Genomic DNA, 26,717 nt, shown 5'->3' on the forward strand with positions numbered 1-26,717 from the left:
CTCTTATTTTAGGAAGCTTCTTACAGCCTAACCACTGTGCTCAGGACTATAGTATTGAGCAGAATAAATGATCTGTCAGTGAGCTTTCAAGCAAATAGGAGCAATGAAATATAACAAGTGGAGCTGGCATGGAGCCATAGGTTAAGCCACCATCTTCAATGCCAGCATCTCATATGGGAGTACCAGTTCAAGTCCCAAGTTCTCCACCTCCAATTGAGCTCCCTGCTAATATGCCTGGGAAGGCAGTGGAGGATGGCCCAAGTACTTGGGCCCTTGACACCCACGTGGGAGACCAGGATGGAGTTCCTGGCTCCTGGCTTCAGCTTCATCCAAACATGGCTGTTGTGGCCTTCTAGGGTGTGAACCAGTGGTTTGAGGATTCTCTCTCTCGTTCTTGCTCCCCCCGCTACCCTGTACCTGTGTTGCTCTGCCTTTCAAATAAAACACATCTTTAAAAAAATACTGGAACAGGGACACTAATCTGAAGGTAGCTGTAACTTGTGTGAGGAACGATGCTGACCCAAAATAGAAACAGAGATTGAGAGAAAGGGATAGGGAACAGAAAGACGTGTCAGAGGGAGAACGGAGAGGGCATGAGTGTGGGTTAAATGTGGGTGGGCAGCGAGCGAGATGGTGGGGTTGGCTACAATTTCCAGGCTGCTGGAACTGACTGGGTGGCAGGGGAACCTCCTGACGCGACTTACTTAGAATTTCTCGAACATGCACAGAAAGACAGGTGTGCACACGTATGAAGTGAAGGTCATCTCTCACGGGAATCTGCAGAGGAAAGACTAACGCTGAGGACAGACGTGATCAGCCCAGGTGAGGGTCTGCCTAATCTTCAACAGTGAAGAGATTGCTGTAGCCCCGTCTAGAGTGAAAACACCTGGGACAAGTCACGTGCTGCTGCTCTCTCCAGGAGCCTCCCACCAGCGAGGACCGAATGACACCGTCCACGGTAGCGCGTTTAAGATACTGTCTTCGGTTCCTGCCTTTGCTCCTCTCTATGTGCACACTCCTCTCCGCGTGTTTGTCTTCCTCATTCACCATCTGCCCTCTTCCTTTGTTTCATTGCCTTTCGTACTGTATTGGTCTCTATTAACTAGGGATTTCCAGAGGAACAAAATGAATTATTGTGTATAGATATAGAAGAGGAGATTTATTATGGGAATTGGCTCACACAGGTCCAGTGGCTCACAATATGCTGTCTTCAAGCAGGAGAACCAGGAAGGGCATTGGTGGAATTCTGTCTGAGTTAAAAGATTTGCGAACCAGGGAACTGATGGTGTAATTCTTACTCTGAGGCTGACGGTAGGAGCACCTGGGCCACTCGTGTAAATCCCAAAGTCTTGATGCCCAGGAATCAGGAGCTCTAATGTCTAACTGCAGGAGTAGATGGATGTTCTTACTGAAACAGGGGTCACATTTGCACTTTCTCTGCCTTTTTGTTCTATTCAGGCCCTCGGTAGATTGGATGATGCCCATGTATGTTGGTGAGGTCCAATCAGTCCACTGATTCTATGCTAAACTCTTCGGGAAATGCACACCCACCCAGAATCATGTCTTACCAGCTATCGGGGCATCTCTTAGCCCTGCAAAGTCAACACAGAAACTTAACCCTCACACAGCCTTCTGTGGGTCTAATAGTCCTCTTCAGGATAACATGGCTGCTTCGGTGTAGAATGCCAAGTTGCTGGGTTTATTTAACTTTTTGAGCTTAGTACTGACTACAGTCTCCTTAACTGAATATTAGTGGCTTCTTTATTCCTCATGAATTATGAATTCTTCACACTTTTAGCTTACCTTTCCTCCAATCCATCTTGCAGAAGTTACTGTTTTTAGGCCGGTGCCGTGGCTCAATAGGCTAATCCTCTGCCTTGCGGCACCGGCACACTGGGTTCTAGTCCCGGTCGGGGCACCGGATTCTGTCCCGGTTGCCCCTCTTCCAGGCCAGCTCTCTGCTGTGGCCCAGGAGTGCAGTGGAGGATGGCCCAAGTGCTTGGGCCCTGCACCCCATGGGAGACCAGGAGAAGCACCTGGCTCCTGCCATCGGATCAGCGCGGTGCGCCTGCCGCAGCGCGCCGGCCGCGGCGGCCATTGGAGGGTGAACCAACAGCAAAGGAAGACCTTTCTCTCTGTCTCTCTCTCTCACTGTCCACTCTGCTTTTATGTATATACCCTAATCAGCATTCCAGAATCTAACACTGAGATTGTACCTGAGGAGTGGGGCTCAAGGATTAATGTGTTTAAGCCACGTTAGTAATTTTTTCTAATAGTAAAGGAAAACAAAACAAAACAAAAGTGTCTGTATTGAGGCACAGTGGGTTAGGCAGCTGCTGCATCTCATATGGATGCTGGTTCCAGTCCTGGCTGCTCCACTTCTGATCCAGCTCCCTGCTAATGCTACTGGGAAAGCAGCAAAAGATGGTCCAAGTGCTTGGATCCCTGCCACCCATGTGGGAGACCTGGATGGAGTTCCAGGCTCCTGGCTTCTGCCTGGCCCAACCCTGTAGTATTGGGAAGTATTCTTTCTTCCTGATCTGTGAATCTCTAATCCCTCCACTTTTTCAACAGTCTCTGCTTTTCTATGACTTCAACCTCTCCCTTTCAACTGGCTTGTTTCCATGACCTTTTTTTTTTTTTTTGGACAGGCAGAGTGGACAGCGAGAGAGAGAGAGAGACAGAGAGAAAGGTCTTCCTTTTGCCGTTGGTTCACCCTCCAGTGGCCACCGCAGCCAGCGCACCGCGCTGATCCAAAGCCAGGAGCAAGGTGCTTTTTCCTGGTCTCCCATGGGGTGCAGGGCCCAAGCACTTGGGCCATCCTCCACTGCACTCCCGGGCCGCAGCAGAGAGCTAGACTGGAAGAAGAGCAACCAGGACAGAATCCAGCGCCCCGACTGGGACTAGAACCCGGTGTGCCGGTGCCGCAGGCAGAGGATTAGCCTATTGAACCATGGCACCGGCTAACAATTTACTTTCCTTTTGAAACTTTCATCCCCAGGCCGTTAAATGTCGGGTTCTTTACTGCTTTGTCCTAAGTACTGTGCTCATTCTATGCTGACTTGGAAATTATAGCTTTAACAATTGCTTCAATAACTGTATGACAATGACTCCCACATTGCTATTCCTAGCCCAGGGTTCTGTTTTTTGTTTTTGTTTTTGTTTTTGTTTTTGACAGGCAGAGTTAGACAGTGAGAGAGAGAGAGAGACAGAGACAGAGAGAAAGGTCTTCCTTCCGTTGGTTCACCCCCCAAATGGCTGCTATGGCCGGCGTGCTGTGCTGATCCGAAGCCAGGAGCCAGTTGCTTCCTCCTGGTCTCCCATGCGGGTGCAGGTGCCCGAGCACTTGGGCAACCATGAATCTATTTTCCGTGTCTAAGAATTTATCACTTTAGAAATATCATATGAATGGAATCATAGAGTAGGTAACCTTTTGAGATTTGCTTTGTTCACTTAGCATGATTCTCTGGAAATTTATCCCAGCCGTTATAGGTATCACCAGTTCCTATGGTTTTGTTGCTGGATAATAATTCATGGTTTGGGTGTTCTAGGGCTTGTTTGACCATTTCCTTCCTTCCTTCCTTCCTACCTTCCTTCCTTCCTTCCTTCCTTCCCTCCTTCCTTCCCTCCCTCCTTCCTTCCCTCCTTCCTTCCCTCCTTTTACAGGCAGAGTTAGACAGTGAAAGAGAGAGAGAGAGTGAGAAAGGTCTTCCTTCCGTTGGTTCACTCCCCAAATGGCCACTACAGCTGGGGCGCTGTGCCGATCTGAAGCCAGGAGCCAGGTGTTTCCTCCTGGTCTCCCATGGGGTGCAGGGCCCAAGGACCTGGGCCATCCTCCACTGCCTTCCCAGGCCACAGCAGAGAGTTGGCCTGGAAGAGGGGCAACCGGGACAGAATCCGGCGCCCCAACCGGGACTAGAACCCGGGGTGCCAGTGCCACAGGCAGAGGATTAGCCTAGTGAGCCGCGGCACCAGCCCAGGCTTCTGTTCTTAACTACAGATTTTGTCCACTTCATATCTTCTCTACTTGTCTATCTCAAGTGTCCCAACCTCAGCATGTCCAAGACTGAATTTGATTTTACCTTCCCGTGTAAAGCTGTTCTCCTCATTGTCCCTACCACTCATGTGAACAAGCAAGAACTTGGGCGTTGCCCCTAACTATTGCTTCTCGCCACCTTCCAAGTCCAGTGCAGCACGAATTTTGCTAATATAAGTCCTAAATAGATTTTGAATTTTCCTCCTCTGTCATTCTCTAAACAATTTCAAGGAACTTCAGTAAAATCAGTGCACTTCAGCACTTGGATGTCCCATTCTCTCTCCTCACATTGAACTAATACTACTGGTCATAGATTTCCATAAGTTCTAGCAGTGAACCATGGGATGATAAGCAATTGCCTAGTGACTTTATGAGCCCAGTGAACATTTATACACCTGAAATATTTGAATTTTTACATTATTCATTGGTTACTATTTACTTATATTGTATTTTGAATTGGGCTGACATTTTAAAAAATTGGGTGTGCAATTGACAACAATTAATTATTTAATGGCAAGTGATGTGGATTGTAAAAAATTAAACTAGTCTGAAAATAGTACACAGAGCAGATTTTATAAAGGGTATGCACCAATAAAAAATTGACTGCAAAATCCTATTATGTTTGCATAAACTCAATTTATTTTTTTTTCAAGATTTATTTATTTATTTGAGAGGCAGAGTTAGAGAGAGAGAGAGAGAGAGGTCTTCCATCCGTTGGTTTACTTCCCAAATGGCCACAATGGCTGGAGCTGGACCTATCCGAAAGCAGAAGCCAGGAGATTTTTCTAGGTCTCCCAAGTGGGTGCAGGGACCCAAGAACTTAAGCCATCTTCCACTGCTTCCCCAAGAAATTAGCAGGGAGCTAGATCGGAAGAGGAACAGCCGGGACTCGAACTGGCTTCCATATGGAATGCCGGCACTGCAAGCAGAGACTTAACCTACTACACCACAGCGCCGGCCCTGCATAATCTCAATTTAAAGCTGAAATAAATGTAAATACTAAATTAAAACATTTCAAAACCTCATACAAAGCAAGTCCAAATAAAAGAATAGATGTTTTCAATTGGGTAATACAATCACAATATACAATAAACATGTCTTTGTATCTCTGAGTGCTGTCTCAGAGATCACCAAATGTGTAGAAGTAGTTTCAACAGGAAAAACTCTTTTCTCGCTGTGCAGCCTGGGCAGCTCTTACTACCACAACCAAGGGCCATGCATAACCATGACAACAGCCTCTGTAATGCTTCACAGTGTGCCTCTTAAAAAAGATAAAGTTCAAGGTCAAACTCTGCATTTGTAAAACAGCCTCATCCTGTTCTGCACAAACTCCTTGTTGAACAGCAGCCAAAATTGGAGGCTCCCTCAACCTTGGGGCCGATGGCTAAATGGTCCTGCTATCCTCTCTCTCGTGAGTCCTGCCAGGACTTGCTATTTCTGTCCTTTCTACCTTGGGCCCCTGGGACTCCTCCATTTCCCAGAAAACACTCTGCTGGGGCCAGGGCAGATTGGGCACCTGAGAAATCCTTCCACGTACTCTCTACACAGTCGAGCCCACAGTGCTGTGTGGCTCCTGCTGTAGGCGTCAGTTGTGAATGAGGCTTGGATGGAGCCCTTCCTGCCAGTGTGGGGAGCAAGCCTACCGGGAGGAGAGACATCCTGGCCTTTCTTTCAATCTGTCTTCTATTTCCCTGTCACTAAGCATTTGTTTCCCTTTGATTGTACATCCCTAACACTTATTGGGTACCTACCATCCAAATATATCTATGTATAAATTATATGTGCAATTGTATGCTGAAAAGTAGCTATTAAATATTCCTGTCACCCACGCAGAAGACCTTGATTACATTCCTGCTCTGACCCTAGCCTGACAACCCAGCCCTGGGTGTGGCACCCATTTGGGAAGTGAACCAACGAATGGGAGCTTGCTCTGTCTGTCTGTCTGTCTGTCTCTGTCTCTCTGCCTCTCAAATAAATAAAATGAAAGCAAGCCTGGTTTTGATCTCATCACTTTTCCATCCCATAATTGTGAACTACAGTATTCACATTCTTTATATTTTGTCCGTTTTCTCCCTCTGAGGCTTTGGCACAGGCATTTCCTTCTCTACAGAAGTGCTTTCTCCCTACGCAGTCTTCCTTGCTAACTCTTGTCCCCAGGAAATAGAATCTCTTCCTCCACCTCCTACCTCATTAGGATTAAGAACCTATCTCCCACTGGCGCCGCGACTCACTGGGTTAATCCTCTGCTTGCGGCGCTGGTACTCCGGGTTTAGTCCCAGTCGGGGCGCTGGTTCTGTCCCAGTTGCTCCTCTTCCAGGCCAGCTCTCTGCTGTGGCCCGGGAGTGCAGTGGAGGATGGCCCAAGTGCTTGGGTCCTGCACCCACATGGGAGACCAGAAGAAGCACCTGGCTCCTGGCTTTGGATCCACGTGGTGCTGATCACCCCTTGGGGGGTGAACCAACGGCAAAGGAAGACCTTTCTCTCTGTCTCTCTCTCTCACTGTCCACTCTGCCTGTCAAAAAAAAAAAAAAAAAAAAAAAAAAAGAACCTATCTTCCTTCTCTGACATAGCAGACTTTATTCTTTATCTGACATATATCACTGACGTATATCAGCCTATCGCAATTCTGAATTCACTAGTGAGCTTGCCAAAGGTTGGAGTGGATTTTTAGTTACATGGCCTGGGTTGAACAAGAAACAAAACAGAGAATTTCCTGGATCGGGGTGATGCTCCACACTTGCCCAGAATCAGTGTTGCAAGAGGCCCCCGTCTCTTTCCTCACCAAGGAAGTACTGGCTCGAGGATGGTTTTCCTCTCCCCTTCTTTGTCTTCTTCCTTCCCCAGTGTCTGCACCGGACTGTGGCCTAGTGGCAGGGATTTTCAGATATGATTAATGGTACAAAATTAAATCCATGGCAGACATGTATACATACACACACACACACACACACACACATGCGCATACATATACACATAAGCTTGGACACGTACTACTTGTTTGCTATTTTCTCAAGGGACCCTACCTATTTACCTTTTTAAAAATTTATTTATTTGAAAGACGGAGTATCAGAGATAGAGGGAAACAGAGAGACAGACAGACAGAGGTCTTCCATTTGTTGGTTCACTCCCCACATGACTGCAACAGCCAGGGCTGGGCCAGGCAGAATCTGGGCGCCTGGAACTCCGTCTTGGTCTGCCACATGGGTGGCAGGGACCCAAGCACCTGGGCCTTCACTTCTGCCTTCTCAGGTGCCTTAGCACGCAGCTGAATTGGAAGCAGCACCCTGGGTGGTAAAGCTCCTGGAGAAGAAGGGTCTGTACAAGTTCATTGCAAATGGAATTTTTTTTAATATTTTAAATTTGAGATGGTTGAATTCACAGACAAGGGCAACTGAGGATGCAGAGAGCTAACTGTGTTGTTACTAGAAGGGATTTTGCTAGCTCCGTAGACTGTGACCTTTGAAGGAGCAACAATAGCAACTGATTAGGTTTAATTTAATAGGCACATAGATGTCTTTGTTCTTAACTTGAAATTGCCTGCTCTTTTTTTTTTTTTTTTAAACTGGCGCATAAAACTTGTACATATTTATGGGGCACCTAGTGGTGTTACTTATTGGAAAGGCAGAATGACAGGAGACTTCAACAAGTCAGATATTGATATGTGGTATTTCCTTCTGCTCATAAAAATATTTCATTTATACTTTTGTATTGCTGAAGATTTTCTAGAATATGTTTTGCAATTCCACTCTCCAGCATGGTCGCCAGTAGCTACGTGTGATTCTCCTGCACCTGTAGTGTGATTAGTTCAACTTGAGATCGACTGACAGCATAAAATACACACCTGATTTTGAAGACTTGGAATAGAAAAAGATGAAATATCTCAGTAATAAATTCTGTATTAATACATGTGAATGAAAATATTTTAGATATGTTGCATTAAATAAAATACACAATTAATGGGGCAGACCTTTGGCAAAGTGGTTAAAATGCCACTGGGATGCCCACATCCCATATCGGAGTGCCTGAGTTTGAGTCCTGACTCTGCTTTTGATTCTAAACTTCCTGCTTATGGGCACCCTGGTAGACAGCAAGTAACAGCTCAAGTGGCTGGGCTCCTGCCACCCGTGTGGGAAACCTGGTTGAGTTCTTGGCTCTCGGCGTTGACGTGGCCCCACCCTGGCTTTTGTGACTGCTGGGGGAGTCAATCAGTGGATGGAAGATCTCTGTCATTTCTCTCTCTGTCTCTGTCTCTCTCTCTTTAAATAAATAAAAATGAATTTAAAAATTTTACAGGCCAGTGCTGTGGCACAGCGGGTTAAAGCCCCAGTCTGCAGTGCTGGTATCCCATATGGGCACCGGTTCAAGACCCGACTGCTCCACTTCCGATCCAGCTGTCTGCTATGGCCTGGGAAAGCAATGGAAGATGGCCCAAGTCCTTGGGCCCCTGCACCCGCATGGGAGACCTGGAAGAAGCTCCTGGCTCCTGGCTTTGGGTCAGCGCAGCTCCAGCCCTTGCGGCCATCTGGGGAGTGAGCCAGCAGATGGAAGAACTTTCTCTCTCTCTCTCTCTCTCTCTGTGCCTCTGCCTCTCTGTAGCACTGTCTTGCAAATAAATAAATAAATCTTTAAAAAATAAAAAATTTAAAATATGTAAATAATATAAAGTTTGCTCTTTTCTTTTTTGCTTATCTAAATGTGAGTATAGAAAGTTTAACGTTACAGGCTGGCGCCGCGGCTCACTAGGTTAATCCTCCGCCTAGCTGCGCCGGCACACCGGGTTCTAGCCCCGGTCGGGGCGCCGGATTCTGTCCCGGTTGCCCCTCTTCCAGGCCAGCTCTCTGCTGTGGCCAGGGAGTGCAGTGGAGGATGGCCCAAGTGCTTGGGCCCTGCACCCCATGGGAGACCAGGAGAAGCACCTGGCTCCTGCCATCGGATCAGCGCGGTGCGCCAGCCGCAGCAGACCGGCCGCGGCGGCCATTGGAGGGTGAACCAACGGCAAAGGAAGACCTTTCTCTCTGTCTCTCTCTCTCACTGTCCACTCTGCCTGTAAAAAAAAAAAAAAAAAAAAAGTTTAAGATTACATGTGTGACTCCCTTTTTTTTTAAATGTTTTATTTTTATTTATTTGAGAGGTAGAGTTATAGCTAATGAGAGTAAGAGACAGAAAGAAAGGTCTTCCCTCCGCTGATTTACTTCCCAGATGGCCACAACATCTGGAGCTGCGCTGATGCAAAGCCAGAAGCTAGGAACCTCCTCCGGGTCTCCCATGTGGCTACAGGGATCCAAGCATTTGGGCCGTCTTTCACTGCTTTCTCAGGCCAGAGCAGAGAGCCAGATCAGAAGAGGAGCAGCCGGGACTAGAACCAGTGCCCATATGGGATGCTGGTGCTTCAGGCAGAGGATTAACCCACTGCACCAGAGCACCGGCCCCTCCCTTATTTCTATTAGAGAGCTCTAATCTAGAAGCAAGCTTAGGGTCTCTAGTGCATAGATACTTCATCTAGAAGTACCTGGGCACTGGTACCTCCACACCAACGTGAGTTCTTCCCTATGGCTTAATCACCTCTTTCAAGCACTATCCAAGTGAGCAATTCAGTGTTAGTAAGGAGTGGAGACAGTGACTGGCTTCAGATCACAGCCGGATCTGGCATAAGAAGCTGTGACTGGACCTAGTGCAACGCATGCAGTGTCTTATTGGGAAACAGCATCAAATTGCAGGACTTGTGCATAGAGGAGGCCAAGGCCATTCATCCTGCTCAATAGAAGTTATAGCTTCAGCCGTGAGCAGGAAACATCTCTGTCAGAATTAACAGAATTAGGGGATCAGCATTGATCACAATCAGCTACAACATTTTAATTTTGTGACTCCAGATTAAATTGTATTCCAGACTGTCCCCGTTTGACTACATACTTGGCATATTTCTGGGCTTTCAGCCACGATGACTTTTTTTTTCATGGCTTCATCACTGACTGCTTCTTATACTTCGCCTTCTGTTTAGTCAGACAGAATTTGATTTTACTTTGATTTTTGGTAACACAGAGTCATGAATTCCTGTTATAATTAAATCAGTAAGTTGGTCTCAAGTTAGTTCCCCAAAGCAATGTGAAAAAACATCACGTGCAGTTGCTCTTCACTATCTGTGGAGAACTGGTTCCAGGGCTCCCGAGGGTGACAGAATCCACGCAAGCTCAGTCTCTAACGTAAATGGTCTTCTCGTACGCTTTATTTTTATTTTTTAAAATCTTTATTTTTATTAATTTGAAAGAATGATAGAAAGGGCGGGGTGGGGGGGTGGGAGGTGGAGAGAGTCCCTGTCTACTGGTTCACTCCCTAACTGGCCACAATGGCTGGTGCTGGGCCAGGCCAGAGCCAGGAGCCTGCCACGCCGTCTGGATCTTCCATGTGGGTGGCAGGGACCCAAACACGTGGGCCCTCTTCCACTGCCTTCCCAGGTACATTAGCAGGAAGCTGGATTGAACTTGATTGGAAGAGGAGTAGCTAGGATGGAACCAGGACTTGAACCAGAACTCTGCCAGCGTTGCAAAAAGCAACTTACTGTGCTGTGCCATAACGCCAGGCCCCACTGTCTTGTGAGAGAACTAGCTACCATTCTATTGAAGCTTTAGGGCTAGTAAGAATCCTGAGTGATGCACTGGGAAGAAAAAAGCGTATTTTGCTGTTGGGGTGGTATGTTTTAGAGATGTCAACTGGGTCAAGTGGAGCCAAGGCTGAAACCTAGCACTCTAGTATGGGATGCAGGCGTCCCCAGCAGCAGCCTGAGTGCTACACCAATGACTGGTTTAGTAAGCTATTTAGCAATTAATTTTTGCAAGCCTCTTCCATGGCTTTGGCAGAAGATGTGTGAGATAACCTCTCCCATCTCTCCTGCAAGCGAGCTGGAGGCCACTGTGTCCTGTCTCAGGCAGCACTCACACACCACACTGAGTTCTCCCAAGGCTAGGCCTGACGGCTTAAACACTGCTGTGTAAGAAGATGGAGCTCAGTTTGGTGCAGGATCAACTTACAGTTGAGTTAGCACATTTTCACACGAGCCATAACTCTTGCAGATTCACCAACTTCCAGCTTGATTTATAAGCTTCTGCTTCTACGAGCATGGCCCACTGCACTAGTTCCACCCTCCCCCAGTGTCCTAACAGCTTTCTTTAGATCCTCACCCCAGAATCTGACAGGATGCCAGAGAAGAGCAGTAGTCATGTTACAGGCAGGAGAGGGGCCAGACCAGACTATTTATAACGTTGCCCTTTTTGCTGGTCGTGTTGAGTACTATGCCCGTGGCCTTAACCTGGAGTTATTGATCTTGTGCCCCAGTTCTGAACAGAGATTCTTGTGATATTTAGAGTTAAATTGTAATTTATAGGAAACCACTGACACTTTAAAACCTCAAATGAACATTTTATAGCTTTATTGAGACAAAATGTAAGTATCACACAAGCCACCCCTTTAAAATAGACAATTGAGAGTTTTTTCATACATTCCACCAGATTGTGCAGCCAATAACCACGTACTATCTGTACAGATTTACTGATTCTGGACATTGCCTACAAACAGCTCTTATGATATGTGATCTTTTGAGAGGTGGCTTATTTCACTAAGTGTAATGTTTTCAAGGTTTACTTGTGTCCTATCATGTGTCAGAATTTTGTTTCTTTTTATTGACACATAGTACTCATTATACACACATACCACAATTTATGTACCCAGTTATCATTTGATAAACACTCAACACAAAAGTTTTCTTTAAGAAAAAGTCGTGTCATATACAATCATAGAAGTTTCTCTGTCCCTTACACATGTTGTGCGATCATTTTAAAATCCTACTTGAAAGTGTGGGTATGAATTATGACACAGACCGTGGGTGCTAGCGTGTGTGGTGTTTTAGTCAGGCTTTTCTGGATTAGCAGAGAGTTCGCTCTGACATTTGCACACAGCATGCTTCCAGCGTGGTCCTGCCGACACAGTCGGATGGGAGTGTTCTGAAGAGACTGCCGGGACGCTTCAGCGAAGTTCATACAGCATTCACCTGGTGATGGCTCAACGAAGAATGTCCTGGGTGGTCAGGGCTTCCAGAGTACCCAAAAGTAAATGCTCTGCATACTTTCAAGTCTTCCAAACGACTACCCAGCTAGAACTCTGGTAAGGAGATATTTGCATGGAGTCTTGGGCTACAGAGAGATGGGGGACACCTCATCGGGGCACTTCCACGTGCGATGACTCACTGTCCATGAAGGACACTCGGGCCTCAGGTGCAGACATAACCTCAGCCAACTTTTACAGAGATGGGTAGCTTATTTGCCAATAATCATTCTCAGACATGATATTATCTCATTGCTTCAGGATTAGTAGTTACAGCACTGGCTGTAGCAGTGACAGGGTCGGCTTAATTGTCACTATCATAATCTGTAGGTGACCCGCATCAACTGGCATGTGTGAGAAAAAGCGCCCTGAAAGCAATAACAGACCGGTTGGAAGGATGTGAAGGATTTATGAGCAAAACATTGTAGCATGGGGTGCAGAGGCAAGAGGAGGTGCCAGAGAAGGGAACACAGAGGCCCAGACTGGCAACAAATGCCCTAGAAACACAGGTGCTGTGTTGTCTTGCTTGTTCTGCTAATATAACACCAATCTTTCATGTCTGTTTACTTCCCTGCACACCCAGACGGTCTAATAATTTCAGAATCCTGAATGGAAATAATGTATGCAAAAGTGTCTGAAACAGGGCAGGCATTCTGTAATCTGAATCTGAGAAGAGAGAAATGATTCCAACTTGGTGGATGTCAAATACTAATATAGAAATCTCTGTTTTACAAAACAACTTCCAAGCCACAATTATTGCAATAGCATCTAAACAGTTTCTTTACAAAACAGTCATTTCGAAAGACCTATGGATTTCATTAGCAGATGATTGTGCGGAACAGTCAGTTCAATTCAGCGTTACCAGGGATACATACATAGTATGCAAAACAGACACAATTCCTACCCTCAAGAAGCTTACAGAGATCGGTGCTGTGGCACAGTGAGTTAAAGCCCCAGCCTGCAGTGTTGGCATCCTATATGGGCACCGGTTTGAGTCCCAGCTGCTCCGCTTCTGATCTGGCTCTCTGCTATGGTCTGTGAAAGCAGTAGCAGATGGCCCAAGTCCTTGGGCCCCTGCACCCGTGGGAAACCAGGAAGAAGCTCCTGGCTCCTGGCTTTGGATCAGTTCAGCTTTGGCCATCATGGTCATTTGGGGAGTGAACCAGCGGATGGAAGACTTCTCTCTCTCTCTGGCTCTACCTCTCTGTGTAATTCTTTCAAATAAATAAAATAAATCTTTAAAGAAAAAGAAAAAAAGCAGCAGCAGCTTTCAGTCTCCCAGGGGAGGTCAGAGTTGCTCCTACCGCGAACAGCTTGGGAGTTCTGGGGAAATATGATTCTATATGTCCCTTGTCTGGATTTTAAGAACACACTGCAAAATACATGGGCCTGCGTATGGTGTAGTGGTTGACATATTGATGAATATATAGAATACTGGCTAGATAATAGAGACTAAAGTGTTTGTCTATTGACCAATGGATGCATACAAAATTTCTTTTCATGTCCAAGAACCATCTTTTTTTATTCAGGTCCAGAAATCATCTCTTTTGTTCTTTATTGTCAAGTACCCTGTTCCTGGCTACTTTCACATTTTCCATCAAGAGCAAAAGTAGTGTTGTTAAAACTCAAATAGCGGGCCGGCGCCGCGGCTCAATAGGTTAATCCTCCGCCTGTGGCACCGCCGCACCGGGTTCTAGACCGCGCCGGATTCTGTCCCGGTTGCCCCTCTTCCAGGCCAGCTCTCTGCTGTGGCCAGGGAGTGCAGTGGAGGATGGCCCAAGTGCTTGGGCCCTGCACCCCATGGGAGACCAGGAGAAGCACCTGGCTCCTGGTTTCGGATCAGCGTGGTGCGCCGGCCACAGCGGCCATTGGAGGGTGAACCAACGGCAAAGGAAGACCTTTCTCTCTGTCTCTCTCTCTCACTGTCCACTCTGCCTGTCAAACAAACAAACAAACAAAAACTCAAATAGCATGGCTCTTCAGAACCCGAATGTGCTGATGGCTATTGAGGTCTTCTCTCTGTAGCTCCCTGCACTTATTTAGTGCTGATAACATCATTACTCAAGATGCTGCATGATCCACTGGGCAATGAGCACTGGCTTCCAGTGACTCCCTGAGGTTACACCTGTGCTTCATTGATGAGGACTGTCTTAGTCTACACTCGGTTGCCATAACAAAATGCCTGAGGCCGGGCAATGTGCAAAAGAAAGAGGTTTATTTAGGTCTTAAAGTCTCTTTGTGTGAGACCCTCAGCTGTCAAGGTAGAAGAACAACGGCATCTCTTGACAAGAAATACTGGAGACAGGCCTGATGAGCATGTCCATTTATTAGCATTTATAGGGCAAGAGGGGAAGAAAAAACCTGGGGTAGTAACAGCAATTCTATAGGGCAGAAGGGGCAGCGTGCCAAAAGACCCCTAACTAATCGACTTATAGGTCACGTAGGCCACGTAGGCCCCTGGGCTCCTTTGTGCAACTGGCCCACATCTGGAATGTGGGAGTTGCTTATCGGCTCTGTTTATCCATCTCAATCGTACAGGCACAGCCACAAGGCTTCCAACAAGAAAGGGGGGATAGGGGAAATGGGCCACAGCTCCTGCCGCCTGCCAGCAGCTGGGCTGTGGGGTCCCTCCCAACCTCCGGCATGGGCAGGGCAGGCAGTCCTACAGAGTCACCCACAAGGTCCAAGAGCATGGCACCAGCATCTGTCTGAGTCTGGGGAGGGCCTCGTGGTATATAGCACGGCAGTGGAGGGAACACACGTGGCAGAGATCACGTAGCAAGTGAGAAAGACTCGGGCCAGGGTCATTCTTTGCATGCCAGTCCATTCTTGCAGGAACTAACTCAGGGCGCAAGAGCAGCATTAATCCTTCCTGAAGGCAATGCTTCCAGTGACTGGGACATCTCCCATCAGGTCTCACCTCATCACGGTTCCACCACCTCCCAACTTTGCCACCCTGAGGACCAAGCTTTCAGCTCATGAACTTCTGGAGGACAAACTCCATGTAGAGCAAAGCCCACACACACAAGTCTTATCAGGAATATGCAGGAAAACTTAAGCAATGCGTTGTTTTCCTGTCATGTTAACTTCTCTGGAATGTTACAGCTTAGCCATAGAATAACACAGTACCCAAATGTGTCTTCTCCTTAGATTGTAACCCTTACCTTGCTAGCAGACCATCTTTTGAATGTAGCCTGAATCCCAACCTTGTAGACACCACCTGGCGGAGAGAACAGGTGGGGGGTCATGAAGAAGAATGGTCCCGTTTTTGAAGGGGTGTCAGCCCTTTGTTCATGCACGGAGGTCAGTCCTGGGAAAACAGCAGCATGTTGATAGGAAGTAGCAGTCCCATTGGTGCTGTGGAGCGATGGTCTCAAAAGCCTGTGGAGAAGACGGTCTCAGCCACCTTGGGAGGACTTCCCGACACAGCAGAGAAGGAGGAGGAGAGGGGGTGACTGCACTGGTTGACCGCAGAGGGGTGTGCATGATGTAAAAGATGCCTACTCCCACCCCTAGGGGCTCTCAGGAGCTGTTGAGAGGGATGGCACCACAGGTACTAAACCGGCAAGTGAAATGGTTGGCTTCATGATGTGTGACTTGGTTTCATATAAGTGGGTCCTATTATGTTTGAGGGTTTTTTTTTTTTTTTTTTTTTTTTTTGGTGACTAATTTCTTTCAGTCGGTATCATGTTTGGTTTGTTTCATTGTTATCTTGAAATCCTTTTGTTTATGCTCAACACCTTTATCTTTGAATTTGTGTTTTGGAAGTGAAATGGAACATGCATATTAGCAGTGGAAATATGCCAGGGGCCCAGGCACTGAGCCACGGCCAGGCAGCCAGGCACACTATGGGCGTCAGTGGTACCTTGGAAGCAGTGGTAGTGAAAGAGGAGAGGTTCCATATGGGACAGTGCTGGTTCTCAGTCCTCTCTCTGGAGCCCATCTCTGCATTGTCTGCACAAATGTTAACTCTTGCCTGAGAGCTGGGACAGGAACTGCAGGTGATAAGGCAATAAACTTTGTTACAGACGAAAAGCATACTGAGAGGCTGGCGCCGCGGCTCACTAGGCTAATCCTCTGCCTAGCTGCGCTGGCACACCGGGTTCTAGTCCCGGTCGGGGCGCCGGATTCTGTCCCGGTTGCCCCTCTTCCAGGCCAGCTCTCTGCTGTGGCCCAGGAGTGCAGTGGAGGATGGCCCAAGTGCTTGGGCCCTGCACCCCATGGGAGACCAGGAGAAGCACCTGGCTCCTGCCTTCGGATCAGCGCGGTGCGCCGGCTGCAGCGGCCACTGGAGGGTGAACCAATGGCAAAGGAAGACCTTTCTCTCTGTCTCTCTCTCTCTCACTGTCCACTCTGCCTGTCAAAAAAAAAAAAAAAAAAAAAAAAAAGAGACCATGTCAGGAAGTTGTTAGAATTTTCAAAGAATTCTATGTGAAATCTGTGTGTGTGTGGTGTTTTTTTTTAAACTATTGGAACACTGCAAAGTAAATATCCACCACCTTAGAAATTAAACTTTAAAGGTCATTTCATTTTTAGAATAGAAAATGGTATTTTTTAATAAATTTCAGTGAACTAATTATTAATGAAAAAAATTTTAAAATTAAAGTTTCCTCATAATTTGAAGATATAATTATAGAATGCATAAATAAGTGATTTAAATTATATAAAAATCTGGGGGCTGGTGCTATGGTGGAGCGGGTTAAAGCCCTGGCCTGCAGCGCCAGCATCCCATGTGGGCGCAGGTTCGAGTCCCGGCTGCTCCTGTTCTGATCCAGCTCTTTGCTGTGGCCTGGGATAGCAGTAGAAGATGGCCTCCAAGTTCTTGGGCCCCTGCCCCCACATGGGAGACCCGGAAGAAGCTCCCGGCTCCTGGCTTCGGATTGGCGCAGTTCCAGCCCTTGCGGCCATCTGGGGAGTGAACCAGCAGATGGAAGACCTCTCTCTCTGTCTCTGCCTCTCTCTGTAACTCTGTCTTTCAAATAAATAAATCTTAAAAAATTATATAAAAATCATGAAACAATTAAAAAATTTTTTTTGAAAAGCAGAGTTACTGAGAGGGAGAGACAGAGAGAACTCTTCCACATGCTGCTATACTCCCTAGACGGCTGCAACTGCCATGGCTAGGCTAGACCGAAGCCAGGAGCCAGGAGCTTCATCCAGGCCTCCCATGTGAGTGCAGAGGCCCAAACACTTGGGCCGTCTTCTGCTGCTTTTGCAGCCATTAGCAGGGAGCTGAACTAGAAGTGGAGCAGCTGGGACACAAAGCGGCCCCTACATGGGATGTCAGGCCTTACCAGCTACGCCACAAAGCCAGGCCCTCGTGAAGCTAATTTTAACCTCAACAAGTTAGGGTAAATGTCATGGAAAATCTTAAAATACCAATGAGGGTAAATTTACATTTAAAATCAAATTCAGATGTATGCAAAGCTAACCTATATGATGAGTTGAATCTTTTTTAGAAAAATCATTCCATGAAAATCATCACCTCTAGATGTGCTAAAATTTATATTTTAAATTAATTTATCAAAAATATATCCCAGGGCTGGTGCTGTGGTGTAGTAGGTTAAGCCTCTGCCTGCGGCGTCAGCATCCCATATGTGTGCCGGTTCGAGTCCCTGCTGCTCCACTTCCAATCCAGCTCTCTGCTATGGCCTGGGAAAACAGTAGAAGATGGCCCAAGTGTTTGGGCCCCTGCACCCACATGGGAGACCTGAAAGAAGCTCCTGGCTCCTGGCTTCAGATAAGCCCAGCTCCAGCTGCTGCAGTCATTTGGGGAGTGAATCAGGAGATGGAAGACCTCTCTCTCTCTCTCTCTCTCTCTCTGTAGCTCTCCCTCTCAAATAAATAAATAAATCTTTAACAAAAAGAAAGAAAGGGGCTGACGCCGTGGCTCAATAGGCTAATCCTCCTCCTGCGGTGCCGGCACACCAGGTTCTGTCCCAGTTGCTCCTCTTCCAGTCCAGCTCTCTGCTGTGGCCCAGGAGTGCAGTGGAGGATGGCCCAAGTGCTTGGGCCCTGTACCCACATGGGAGACCAGGAGAAGCACTTGGCTCCTGTTTCAGATCAGTGCGGTGCGCCGGCCACAGCGGCTACTTGGGGGGTGAACCAACGGAAAAAGGAAGACCTTCCTCTCTGTCTCTCTCTCTCTCACTGTCCACTCTGCCTGTCAAAAAAAAAAAAAAAAAAGAAAGAAAGAAAAAGAAATATATCCCTGTGTTGTTGTAAGTTCTTAGTTCCAGAAACACTCTTTTTTAAAAGATATATTTATTTATTTGAAAGTCAGAGTTACACAGAGAGAGAAGGAGAGGCAGAGAGAGAAAGAGTTCTTCCACTTGCTGGTTCACTCCCCAATCGGCCACAATGGCTGGAACTGCACCGATCCAAAGCCAGGAGCCAGGAGCTTTTTCTGGGTCTCCCAGGCGAGTGTAGGGGCCCAAGGACTTGAGCCATCTTCCACTGCTTTCCCAGGCCATAGCAGAGAGCGATCGGAAGTAGAGCAGCTGGGACTCGAACCGGCACCCATATGGGATGCTGGCACCACAGGCAGCAGCTTTACCTGCTATGCCACAATGCCAGCCCCAGAAACACTTTAATTCTTCTAAAGTTTAAAAATTATCAATAATGATGAGATTTCATTTGCCAATAGGGACTAATGTTGCTTTTAATATCAATTGAAAACAAAAATGTTAAAAGTAGAACTTTTCATGACTTAATAAATGAATTTACAAAACAGCAAGCCAAATGCTGCTACAGGGTTATACTTGGCTCCCCACCCAGGAGACAGTGACCTGAGACCACTCCATGCCAGCAGAGAGTATCTTGTCGCCCCGTGTCACCAGGAAGTAGCTCTTAAGACAGATCATCATCCCTCTACCTGTCCTGGGCTTTTGGGACTAATGTAATCCCATACAACTCCTGCTTTATAAAAAACAAAAGGGGGGAAAGTTAGTAAAATGGTGCAGTCTTATCAATGGCGCAACACCATTCTAGGCTCTAGCCCCCACCGCCATGGCCGGAAGCCAGGTGACCCCATGGCCCAACCACCAGTGTCAGCTCCACACCTACCCTAATGGGATTCACTGTTCCTACTTCCCTGCCCACCTCCCCATCCCACAAAGTGATTTTTTTTTTTGACAGGCAGAGTTAGACAGAGAGAGACAGAGAGAAAGGTCTTCCTTCCGTTGGTTCACCCCCGAAATGGCCGCCACGGCCGGCCCGCTGCGCCGATCTGAAGCCAGGAGCCAGGTGCTTCCTCCTGGTCTCCCATGCAGGTGCGGGGCCCAAAGACTTGGGCCATCCTCCACTGCCCTCCTGGGCCACAGCAGAGAGCTGGACTGGAAGAGGAGCAACTGGAACTAGAACCCAGCACCCCAACTGGCGCCGCAGGCAGAGGATTAGCCTAGTGAGCCATGGCGCCGGCCATCCCACAAAGTTTTAAGAGTACCTGTTCCTGAACACGTGACTCTCTTTCTCTTTGTCTCTCTCTCTCTTGATCTCTCTGTCTCTTGATCTCTCTCTTTCTTCCTTTTTTTTTTTTTTTCTTTGACAGGCAGAGTGGACAGTGAGAGAGAGAGACAGAGAGAGAAAGGTCTTCCTTTGCCGTTGGTTCACCTTCCAATGGCCACCGCTGCAGCCGGCGCACCGTGCTGATCCGATGGCAGGAGCCAGGATCCAGGTGCTTTTCCTGGTCTCCCATGGGGTGCAGGGCCCAAGCACCTGGGCCATCCTCCACTGCACTCCCTGGCCATAGCAGAGAGCTGGCCTGGAAGAGGGGCAACCGGGACAGAATCCGGCGCCCCGACCGGGACTAGAACCCGGTGTGCCGGCGCCGCAAGGTGGAGGATTAGCCTATTGAGCCACGGCGCCGGCCTCTCTCTCTTTCTTCCATCCAGTGTTCTTCCATCCACTGGTTCACTCTTCAAATGGCTGCAACAACAGGGGCTGGGCCACGCTGAAGCCAGGAGCCTGGAACTCCATCCAGGTTTCCCACATGGGTAGCAGGGGCCCAAGCACTCAAACTCAAGCCATCTTTTCTGCGTGTGTGTGAGTGTATGTGTCTGTGTGTGTGTGTGAGTGTGAGTGTGTCTGTGTGTATGTGTCTCTGTGTGTGTACAACATATACAGTTTCCGGCTCAAAACCCCTCTATGAGGCAGGCCATGGAAGCTCAGGTGACAGACCATAAACTTCACTCTAGCAGGATCCTATCCCGAACCTGCCAGGGAGCAATGCTGCAGAATATGAACAGACAGGCTTTGCTGGGTTTCCCACCCAGTTTATTAGCAATCACACTGATGTAATAAAGTCTCCATAAAAAACCAGGAGGATGGGGTTTGGAGAGCTTCTGGCCACTGACCATGCGGAGGCTCCTAGGAAGGTGAACAAGTGCTCGTCCACATGCTAGGAGGAGGGCGCACCCCAGCTCCGTGGGGACAGAAGCTCCTGCGTTCGGGATCACCGCAGACCTCACCCTGTGTCTGCTTTCAGTAGGCTGCTTATTTGTATCCTTTACAGTGTCCTTGATAACAAACTGCTCAAGGTAAGCATAGTGTTTCTTTGAGCCACTCTTGCAAATTAATGAAACCTGAAGAGGGGGTTATGGCAACCCCAATTTTTAGCCAGTTAATCACAAGTTCTGGAGGCCTAGACTTGACTGGGACTGAAATGGGGCAGTGTTACAGAATAACTCCCCAAGCTAACTGAAGGAGTTGCTTAGATCTGTTCACCCAGTGCACAGTAACTGATGTTGGAGTAATGGAAGAACACAGGTATTTATCTGAAAAGCACAGAGCGAGGAGCCAGGCAGGGAATTAAGTGTAATTCCCCAGGCTTTCCAAGGGGCCAGGGGTAAAGGTTATTATAGACTGCAATTCAACGCATGTCCAAGTTCCTGGCTGCTCAGTGGTACTCGTGACTTTCTTTTGATTGGTCAGTGACGCCATGTTCTTTAGGACATTTTCATGGTGGCCAGGTGGGCTTCAATTGATCTGGGGGTACTACATGCAGGTGGTGGTTAACGTGTGCCCCAAACCTGAAGCTACCCTGTCTGGACCTGGAATTCCCCTAAAAAAACCCCGCTGGACAAATTACTTCTTGGTTCTGGTGCCACTCTCTCAATTCAGTGAACTCCTTTGGGTCCTAAAGGGCAGGCAAGGTCATCTTGGGCTCAGAGTGGCAGGCTGGGTCCTCTTGACTGTGCTCTTAGTGACCATTGAGTCAGCTTGGTTTCAGCATTCCCTGGGGGGAGCCCTCCACCTGTGGAAGCTGATGCTGCTCCAGGCAGATGGTGTCACGTCTGAAGTGGAGTGAGGGCACCCGGCTGGTGTCTGCTGCTCAGGGTAGCTTGCTTGTTGCTCGTAGAGAGAAACCCCCAGACCTTTGGAGTCACAGAAGTCTTCTGTGTCGATTGTTCTGCTTGAGAGCAGAGGAAAACACCCTTTTTTTCTGACACATAAGAACATGAAGCAAAGCTCAATAAATCTAAATGGCTCAAAATTATAGCGTGTATTGCCTGAACAATGGAGAACTAAACGAGAAAGCTTTAATGAAAAGCTATCTGGAAAATCCCCAAATATCTAAAAATCAAACAATATTCTACATAATCCAAGGATAAGAGAAGGAGTCACAAGGAAAATTAGAATTGCTTTTGCGTTGAACAAAAATGGAATCCAAAGTTTCAAAAATTGTGGACTGAAAATAAAATATGGCTTACTGGGAAATCAGAGCACTGACTGCTTATATTACAACAAAGAGCAGTGAAAAATCAATCATGCAACCCTCTATTTTATGAAATGAGGCGGGGAAAGCAAATTAAGCTCAAATCAAACAGCAGAAAGGCAATACAAAGATAACAGCAGAAATCAATAAAACAGGAAAAGCAGTAGAGAAAATAATGGAAACCAAGAAAGGAATTTTTAAAGATGATTTTTTTTGACAGGCAGAGTTAGTGAGAGAGAGGCAGAGAGAAAGGTCTTCCTTTTCCGTTGGTTCAACCCCCAAATGGCCACTACGGCCGGAGCTACCGGGACTAGAACCCCGTGTGCTGGTGCCGCAAGGCGGAGGATTAGCCTAGTGAGCCACGGCGCCAGCATTAAAGATGATTTTATTTATTTATTGGAGAGAGTTCCCATCCACTAGTTTACTCTTCAAATGCCTGCAGCAGCTGAGGTGGGAGTCGTGGCTGTTGTGGGCATTTAGGGAGTAAACCAGGGGATGGACCCCCCCCCCCCATACATAAATAATGTTACAAACACTCCCTTTGTCATCAGATGTTGATGTTAGATTGTGAGGTGTCCACATATGCGTCTGAGCTTATTCCACTTACAACTTGTTACTCTTCTTAGATGTGCAGACAAATGCTTGCTAGCGAATTTGGGGATTTTCAGTATTATTGTGTCACACTTTTCAGCTCCCTTCTGTCTCTCCTGTCCCTCCAGGATTCCTAGCGCACACAGGTTTGCACATTTGATGATGTCCCACGGGTCACTGAGGCTCTTCTCTTTTTTCATTCTTTTTTCCTTTCTGTTCCTCACACTGGATAATCTCCACTAAGCTGTCTTTAGTTTTCTTATTCTTCTTCTGGCTCAAATTTTTCTATTGAGACAATTCAGTGACTTTTAAATTTCAATTATTGTAAATTTTTATCTCCAGAATCTCTCTTTTTTTCTCATTTCCATTTCTATATTAACATTCTTGACTTCGTTTTGTATTTTTGCTTTTACTTCTTTAAATGTGGTTTCCTCTAGTTTTTGACAAATTAGAAATAGCTGATTTAAATCTCTATTTAGTAAGTTCAACATCTGGGCTTCCTGAGGGGTGGTTTCTGTTGATTACTTCTATCTTGACTGTGAACACTCTTGTTTCTTGGCATATCTCCTAAGTTTTCACTGAAAATTGTACACTTTTAATCCTATGACTCTGGAAATCAGCTTCTCCCCACCCCCTGGAGTTTGTTCTTACTGCCAGTGTGTGTATTTTTATTGTTTAGTAACTCTGCTGAAATAGTTCCATAAAGTCTGAATTTTTTGTCTTACGTGGCCACTGAAATTCTGGTTCCATAAGCTTATGATTAGAGAGAGATTTTTTTCTTTTTAAGATTTATTTATTCATTTGAAAGTTAGAGTTACATAGAGAAAGGAGAGACAGAGAGAGAGGTCCTCCATCTGCTGGTTCACTCTCCAATTGGCCACAACGGCTGGAGCTGCGCCGATCCGAAGCCAGGAGCCAGGAGCTTCTTCCCGGTCTCCCATGCTGGTGCAGGAGCCCAAACACTTGGGCTGTCTTCTACTTCTTTCCCAGGCCCTAGCAGAGAGGTGGATTGGAAGTAGAGCAGCCGGGACTCAAACCGGCGCCCATATGGGATGCCGGCACTGCAGGTAGCGGCTTCACCCGCTACACCACAGCACCGGCACCAAGAGAGCTTTCTTTAAACACAGGGAGGCAGCAGTCCTCTACTCTTCGCCAGTGAGCAATCTGTACACAGTAGGCACACCTTCAATACTCGGCCTGACAGTAGAGGACTCTGGGTTGGCTCTCCCCTCCTCCCTGTGCGGAGCTTCAGCATCAGCCAGGGGTGGGAACCGCGGGCTTTCTCAGGCCTGTCTGAAGAAATGCACACGCTGGGCATGCACACAGCCCCACACGTGTGGAGTCCCAGGAATATGCCTGGTCTTTTCAAAGCCCCGTGGATATCTCCTCCTCCAGCTTTTCTTTAAAATGCTTTGGGAGGCCTATTGTTTGCCCCCAACTGTTAGCTACTACCCTAAGAAGCTACAAAGTTAAGCAATTGCTTTTTAATGTTTTGACAAATGTCCTCAGGGAGAGGCTTTGGCACCAGGTGAGCTCAGAGTTGGTTTAAATAAAGACAGTCTGGCACGCGGGGTCTCCCAGGGAACCACCTAGCATCCAGGAAAGCGGCGTTGAGGCGCGCCAACCTATTTTGCCTCCTCTGGTGGTTGCCTGGCTGCCAGTTTTCAGTGTGATTGGACGGTCGCTTGTTTTCAGTGCTAACACAGAGCTGGCGATGGCAGTAGGACAGATTCAAGTGCCATAAGCTGGTTGTTCTTACCAGGATTGCGTCAACTTCCTGGAATAAACACTCCCGGATTCCTGTGAGCCTTACACTGAATGTCCTGAATGTCCAGAGCTCTGGAAAAAAGAAAAGATGAGCTCTGACAATGTTCTGCCATTTTCTCATTGATTTTATGTGAAAAGGAACATCTAGAGAGTCCTCCTTGGCTGTTTCCAATCATCAACTCCCAGTAGGGAAATACTAGCTAAACTTTTTTTTTTTAGATTTATTTATTTATTTATTTATTTGAAAGTCAGAGTTACACACAGAGAGGAGAGGCAGAGAGAGAAAGGTCTTCCATCCGCTGGTTCACTCTCCAACTGGCTGCGCCGTTCTGAAGCCAGGAGCCAGGAGCTTCTTCTGGGTCTCCCATGCGGGTGCAGGGACCCAAGGACTTGGGCCATCTTCTACTGCTATCCCAGGCCATAGCAGAGAGCTGGATCAGAAGTGGAGCATCCAGGACTCGAACTGGTGCCCATATGGGATGCCGGCACTTCAGGAAGCAGCTTTACCAGCTACTAAATACATTTTTGTTTCCTTTTCAGATTCTGATGAACTAAAGCTAAAGGCCTGGCTGATGACTAGTTACAGTGCTTGCTCAGTTCAATAGATAAATAATGCTTGCATGGATATTCCAGACACTGGCCTTAAGAAAGCCAACCGCAGTTGCAAAGTGACCAGGCCCACCCTGGTGAGCGTGACCGGAGGACTGGATTTATGACTGCAGGATGACAGTAACACTGTGAGTCTAGCCAGCCCCTCCTCGCCTGGCCAGGGGCCGACGCACAGCCAGCCCTGTCCTTTGTTCCCTTGTTCCTGACTGCCCTCTACCTTCCCTTTCTCCTTTCAGAACTCCTCCTGCTAACTTGCGAATTGGGAACAGTGCTTTTGGAACTCATAAGGTCCTCTCTGCCCCCAAGTGGCCTCTTGGATACTTCTGTTCCCTGACATCAGTTCTCCTTCCTGGTGCACTGGCTGTCCAGCCGTGAGCAGCCTGAGCCTAATTTTTAACTGGCATCATTATCATCACGTTCACCACCATGTGACATGTTCGCATCAATAGTTGTAACATGTTGGGTTGGGGCAGCTCAATTTTCCTACGGGTCCTGATGAGCTTCCCAGCCACATACCTGACAATACAACTCAACACAGGCGCCGCACGTGTCTGTGAGCCTGCCGCTGTGGTTCAGCAGAGGCTTGTGTGTTGGGAGCATGATCCTCAGCATGGTGCTGTTGGGAGGTGGAATGAAAGCTTTACAAAGCAGGGCTTAGCAGGAAGTAATTACGTCATTGAGGGTGCAGCCCGCGGAAGGAAGACATGCGGTTCTCATGGGAGGAAGACATGCGGTTCTCATGGGCCCCTGGTTAGTTCTCCTGAGAAGGCTGTGGTAGGAGTGAGCCTGACCTCTGAACTGCTCCTCAGCTTCCTGCCTGCCTTGGTGATCTCTCCCTCTGCCGTGCACTCCTGTCATGATGCCATCTGCCGTGAGTGGTGCACACATGGGGTCCACACCAGAGCCACAGCCATGCTGCATGTCTCCAAAGCCATGAGCTAGATAAGCTTTCGTTCTTTGCAAACTACCCAACACCAGGTATTTTGTCACAGCAGCAGAAAACTCATTGAGACACCTTCTTCAGACAGCCTTCTGAATTATAATTCCAAGGTTTTTTTTTTTTTAAGATTTATTTATTTATTTGAAAGTAAGAGTTACAGAGAGAGAGATAGAGATCTTCTATCTGCTGGTTCACTCTCTAAATGCCCTCAATGGCCGGGGATGGACAAGACCAAAGTCAGGAACCAGGAACTCCATTCAGGTCTCCCACACGGGCTGCAAGGGCCCAAGTTCTTGGGCCAACCTCCACTGCTTTCCAAGGCACATTATCAGGGAATTAGGTCTGAAGAGGAGCAGCCAGGACTCAAACCAACACTCATAAGTGATGCTGGTGTAGCAGGCAACAGCTTAACCCTCTGCGCCACAACGGCGGCCCCATAATTCCAGGTTTTGCCAAGTATCTTCAGATGGTCTGTGCTCAAGAAACCAAAACAAATAACTATAAAACAAAACCATCGCTTAGGGGCAGGCACTTGGCACAGCAGGTAAGGCACTGCTTGGGATGCCCACATCCTCTATGAGAGTGCCTGGGATCGAGTCCTGGCTCTGCTCCCAACTCCAGCTTCCTGCTAATGCACACCCTGGGAGGCAGTTGCGATGGCATCAGTAGTTGAGTTTCTGCCATCTCTATGGGAAATCTTGAGTTCCCAATTCCTGGCTTTGACTTGGAGGAATGAACCAATAGACGGGTGAGTTTTCTACAGGTTTATCTCTTCTCTCTTCCTCTCTGTGTCTCTGCCTTTCTTTTTCTATTTTTAAAAATATTTTATTATTTATTTGAGAGGTAGAGTTACAGACAGACAGAGTCAGAGAGAGAGAAAGATCTTTCCATCTGCTGGTTCACTCCCCACATGGCTGCAACAGCCAGAGCTGGGCTGATCCGAAGCCAGGAGCCAAGAGCTTCTT

The 26,717-nt window shown here is 47.4% G+C and overlaps 1 protein-coding gene and 1 long non-coding RNA gene across 5 annotated transcripts in view; one reads left to right on the forward strand and one right to left on the reverse strand.

Annotated features, from left to right (window-relative positions):
• The first annotated feature begins 11,959 nt into the window (after nucleotides 1-11,959).
• LOC138848478 (uncharacterized) overlaps nucleotides 11,960-26,717 on the forward strand; it is a 29,939-nt gene continuing 15,181 nt past the window's right edge. Inside the window, exons 1-3 of one of the 2 annotated variants that reach the window (XR_016228926.1) lie at nucleotides 11,960-12,190; nucleotides 24,744-24,940; nucleotides 25,049-26,571. This is a non-coding gene — a long non-coding RNA (uncharacterized LOC138848478). Of the gene's footprint in view, nucleotides 12,191-24,743; nucleotides 24,941-25,048; nucleotides 26,572-26,717 lie in introns of those variants that run through there. The other variant, XR_016228925.1, reaches the window with a different exon arrangement.
• The window catches only part of RWDD4 (RWD domain containing 4), a 54,602-nt gene continuing 51,092 nt past the window's right edge, over nucleotides 23,208-26,717 (reverse strand). For 2 of the 3 annotated variants that reach the window (XM_089325523.1, XM_089325524.1), the window contains exon 7: nucleotides 23,956-24,273. In XM_089325523.1, coding sequence (XP_089181649.1) covers nucleotides 23,971-24,273 — 303 coding nt within the window. In that variant the 3' untranslated portion in view covers nucleotides 23,956-23,970. Of the gene's footprint in view, nucleotides 23,430-23,955; nucleotides 24,274-26,717 lie in introns of those variants that run through there. The other variant, XM_089325525.1, reaches the window with a different exon arrangement.

This window comes from Oryctolagus cuniculus, chromosome 2, assembly GCF_051225735.1.
Source record: "Oryctolagus cuniculus isolate XC-2025 breed Fujian yellow rabbit chromosome 2, ASM5122573v1, whole genome shotgun sequence".
Lineage (NCBI taxonomy): Eukaryota > Metazoa > Chordata > Mammalia > Lagomorpha > Leporidae > Oryctolagus > Oryctolagus cuniculus.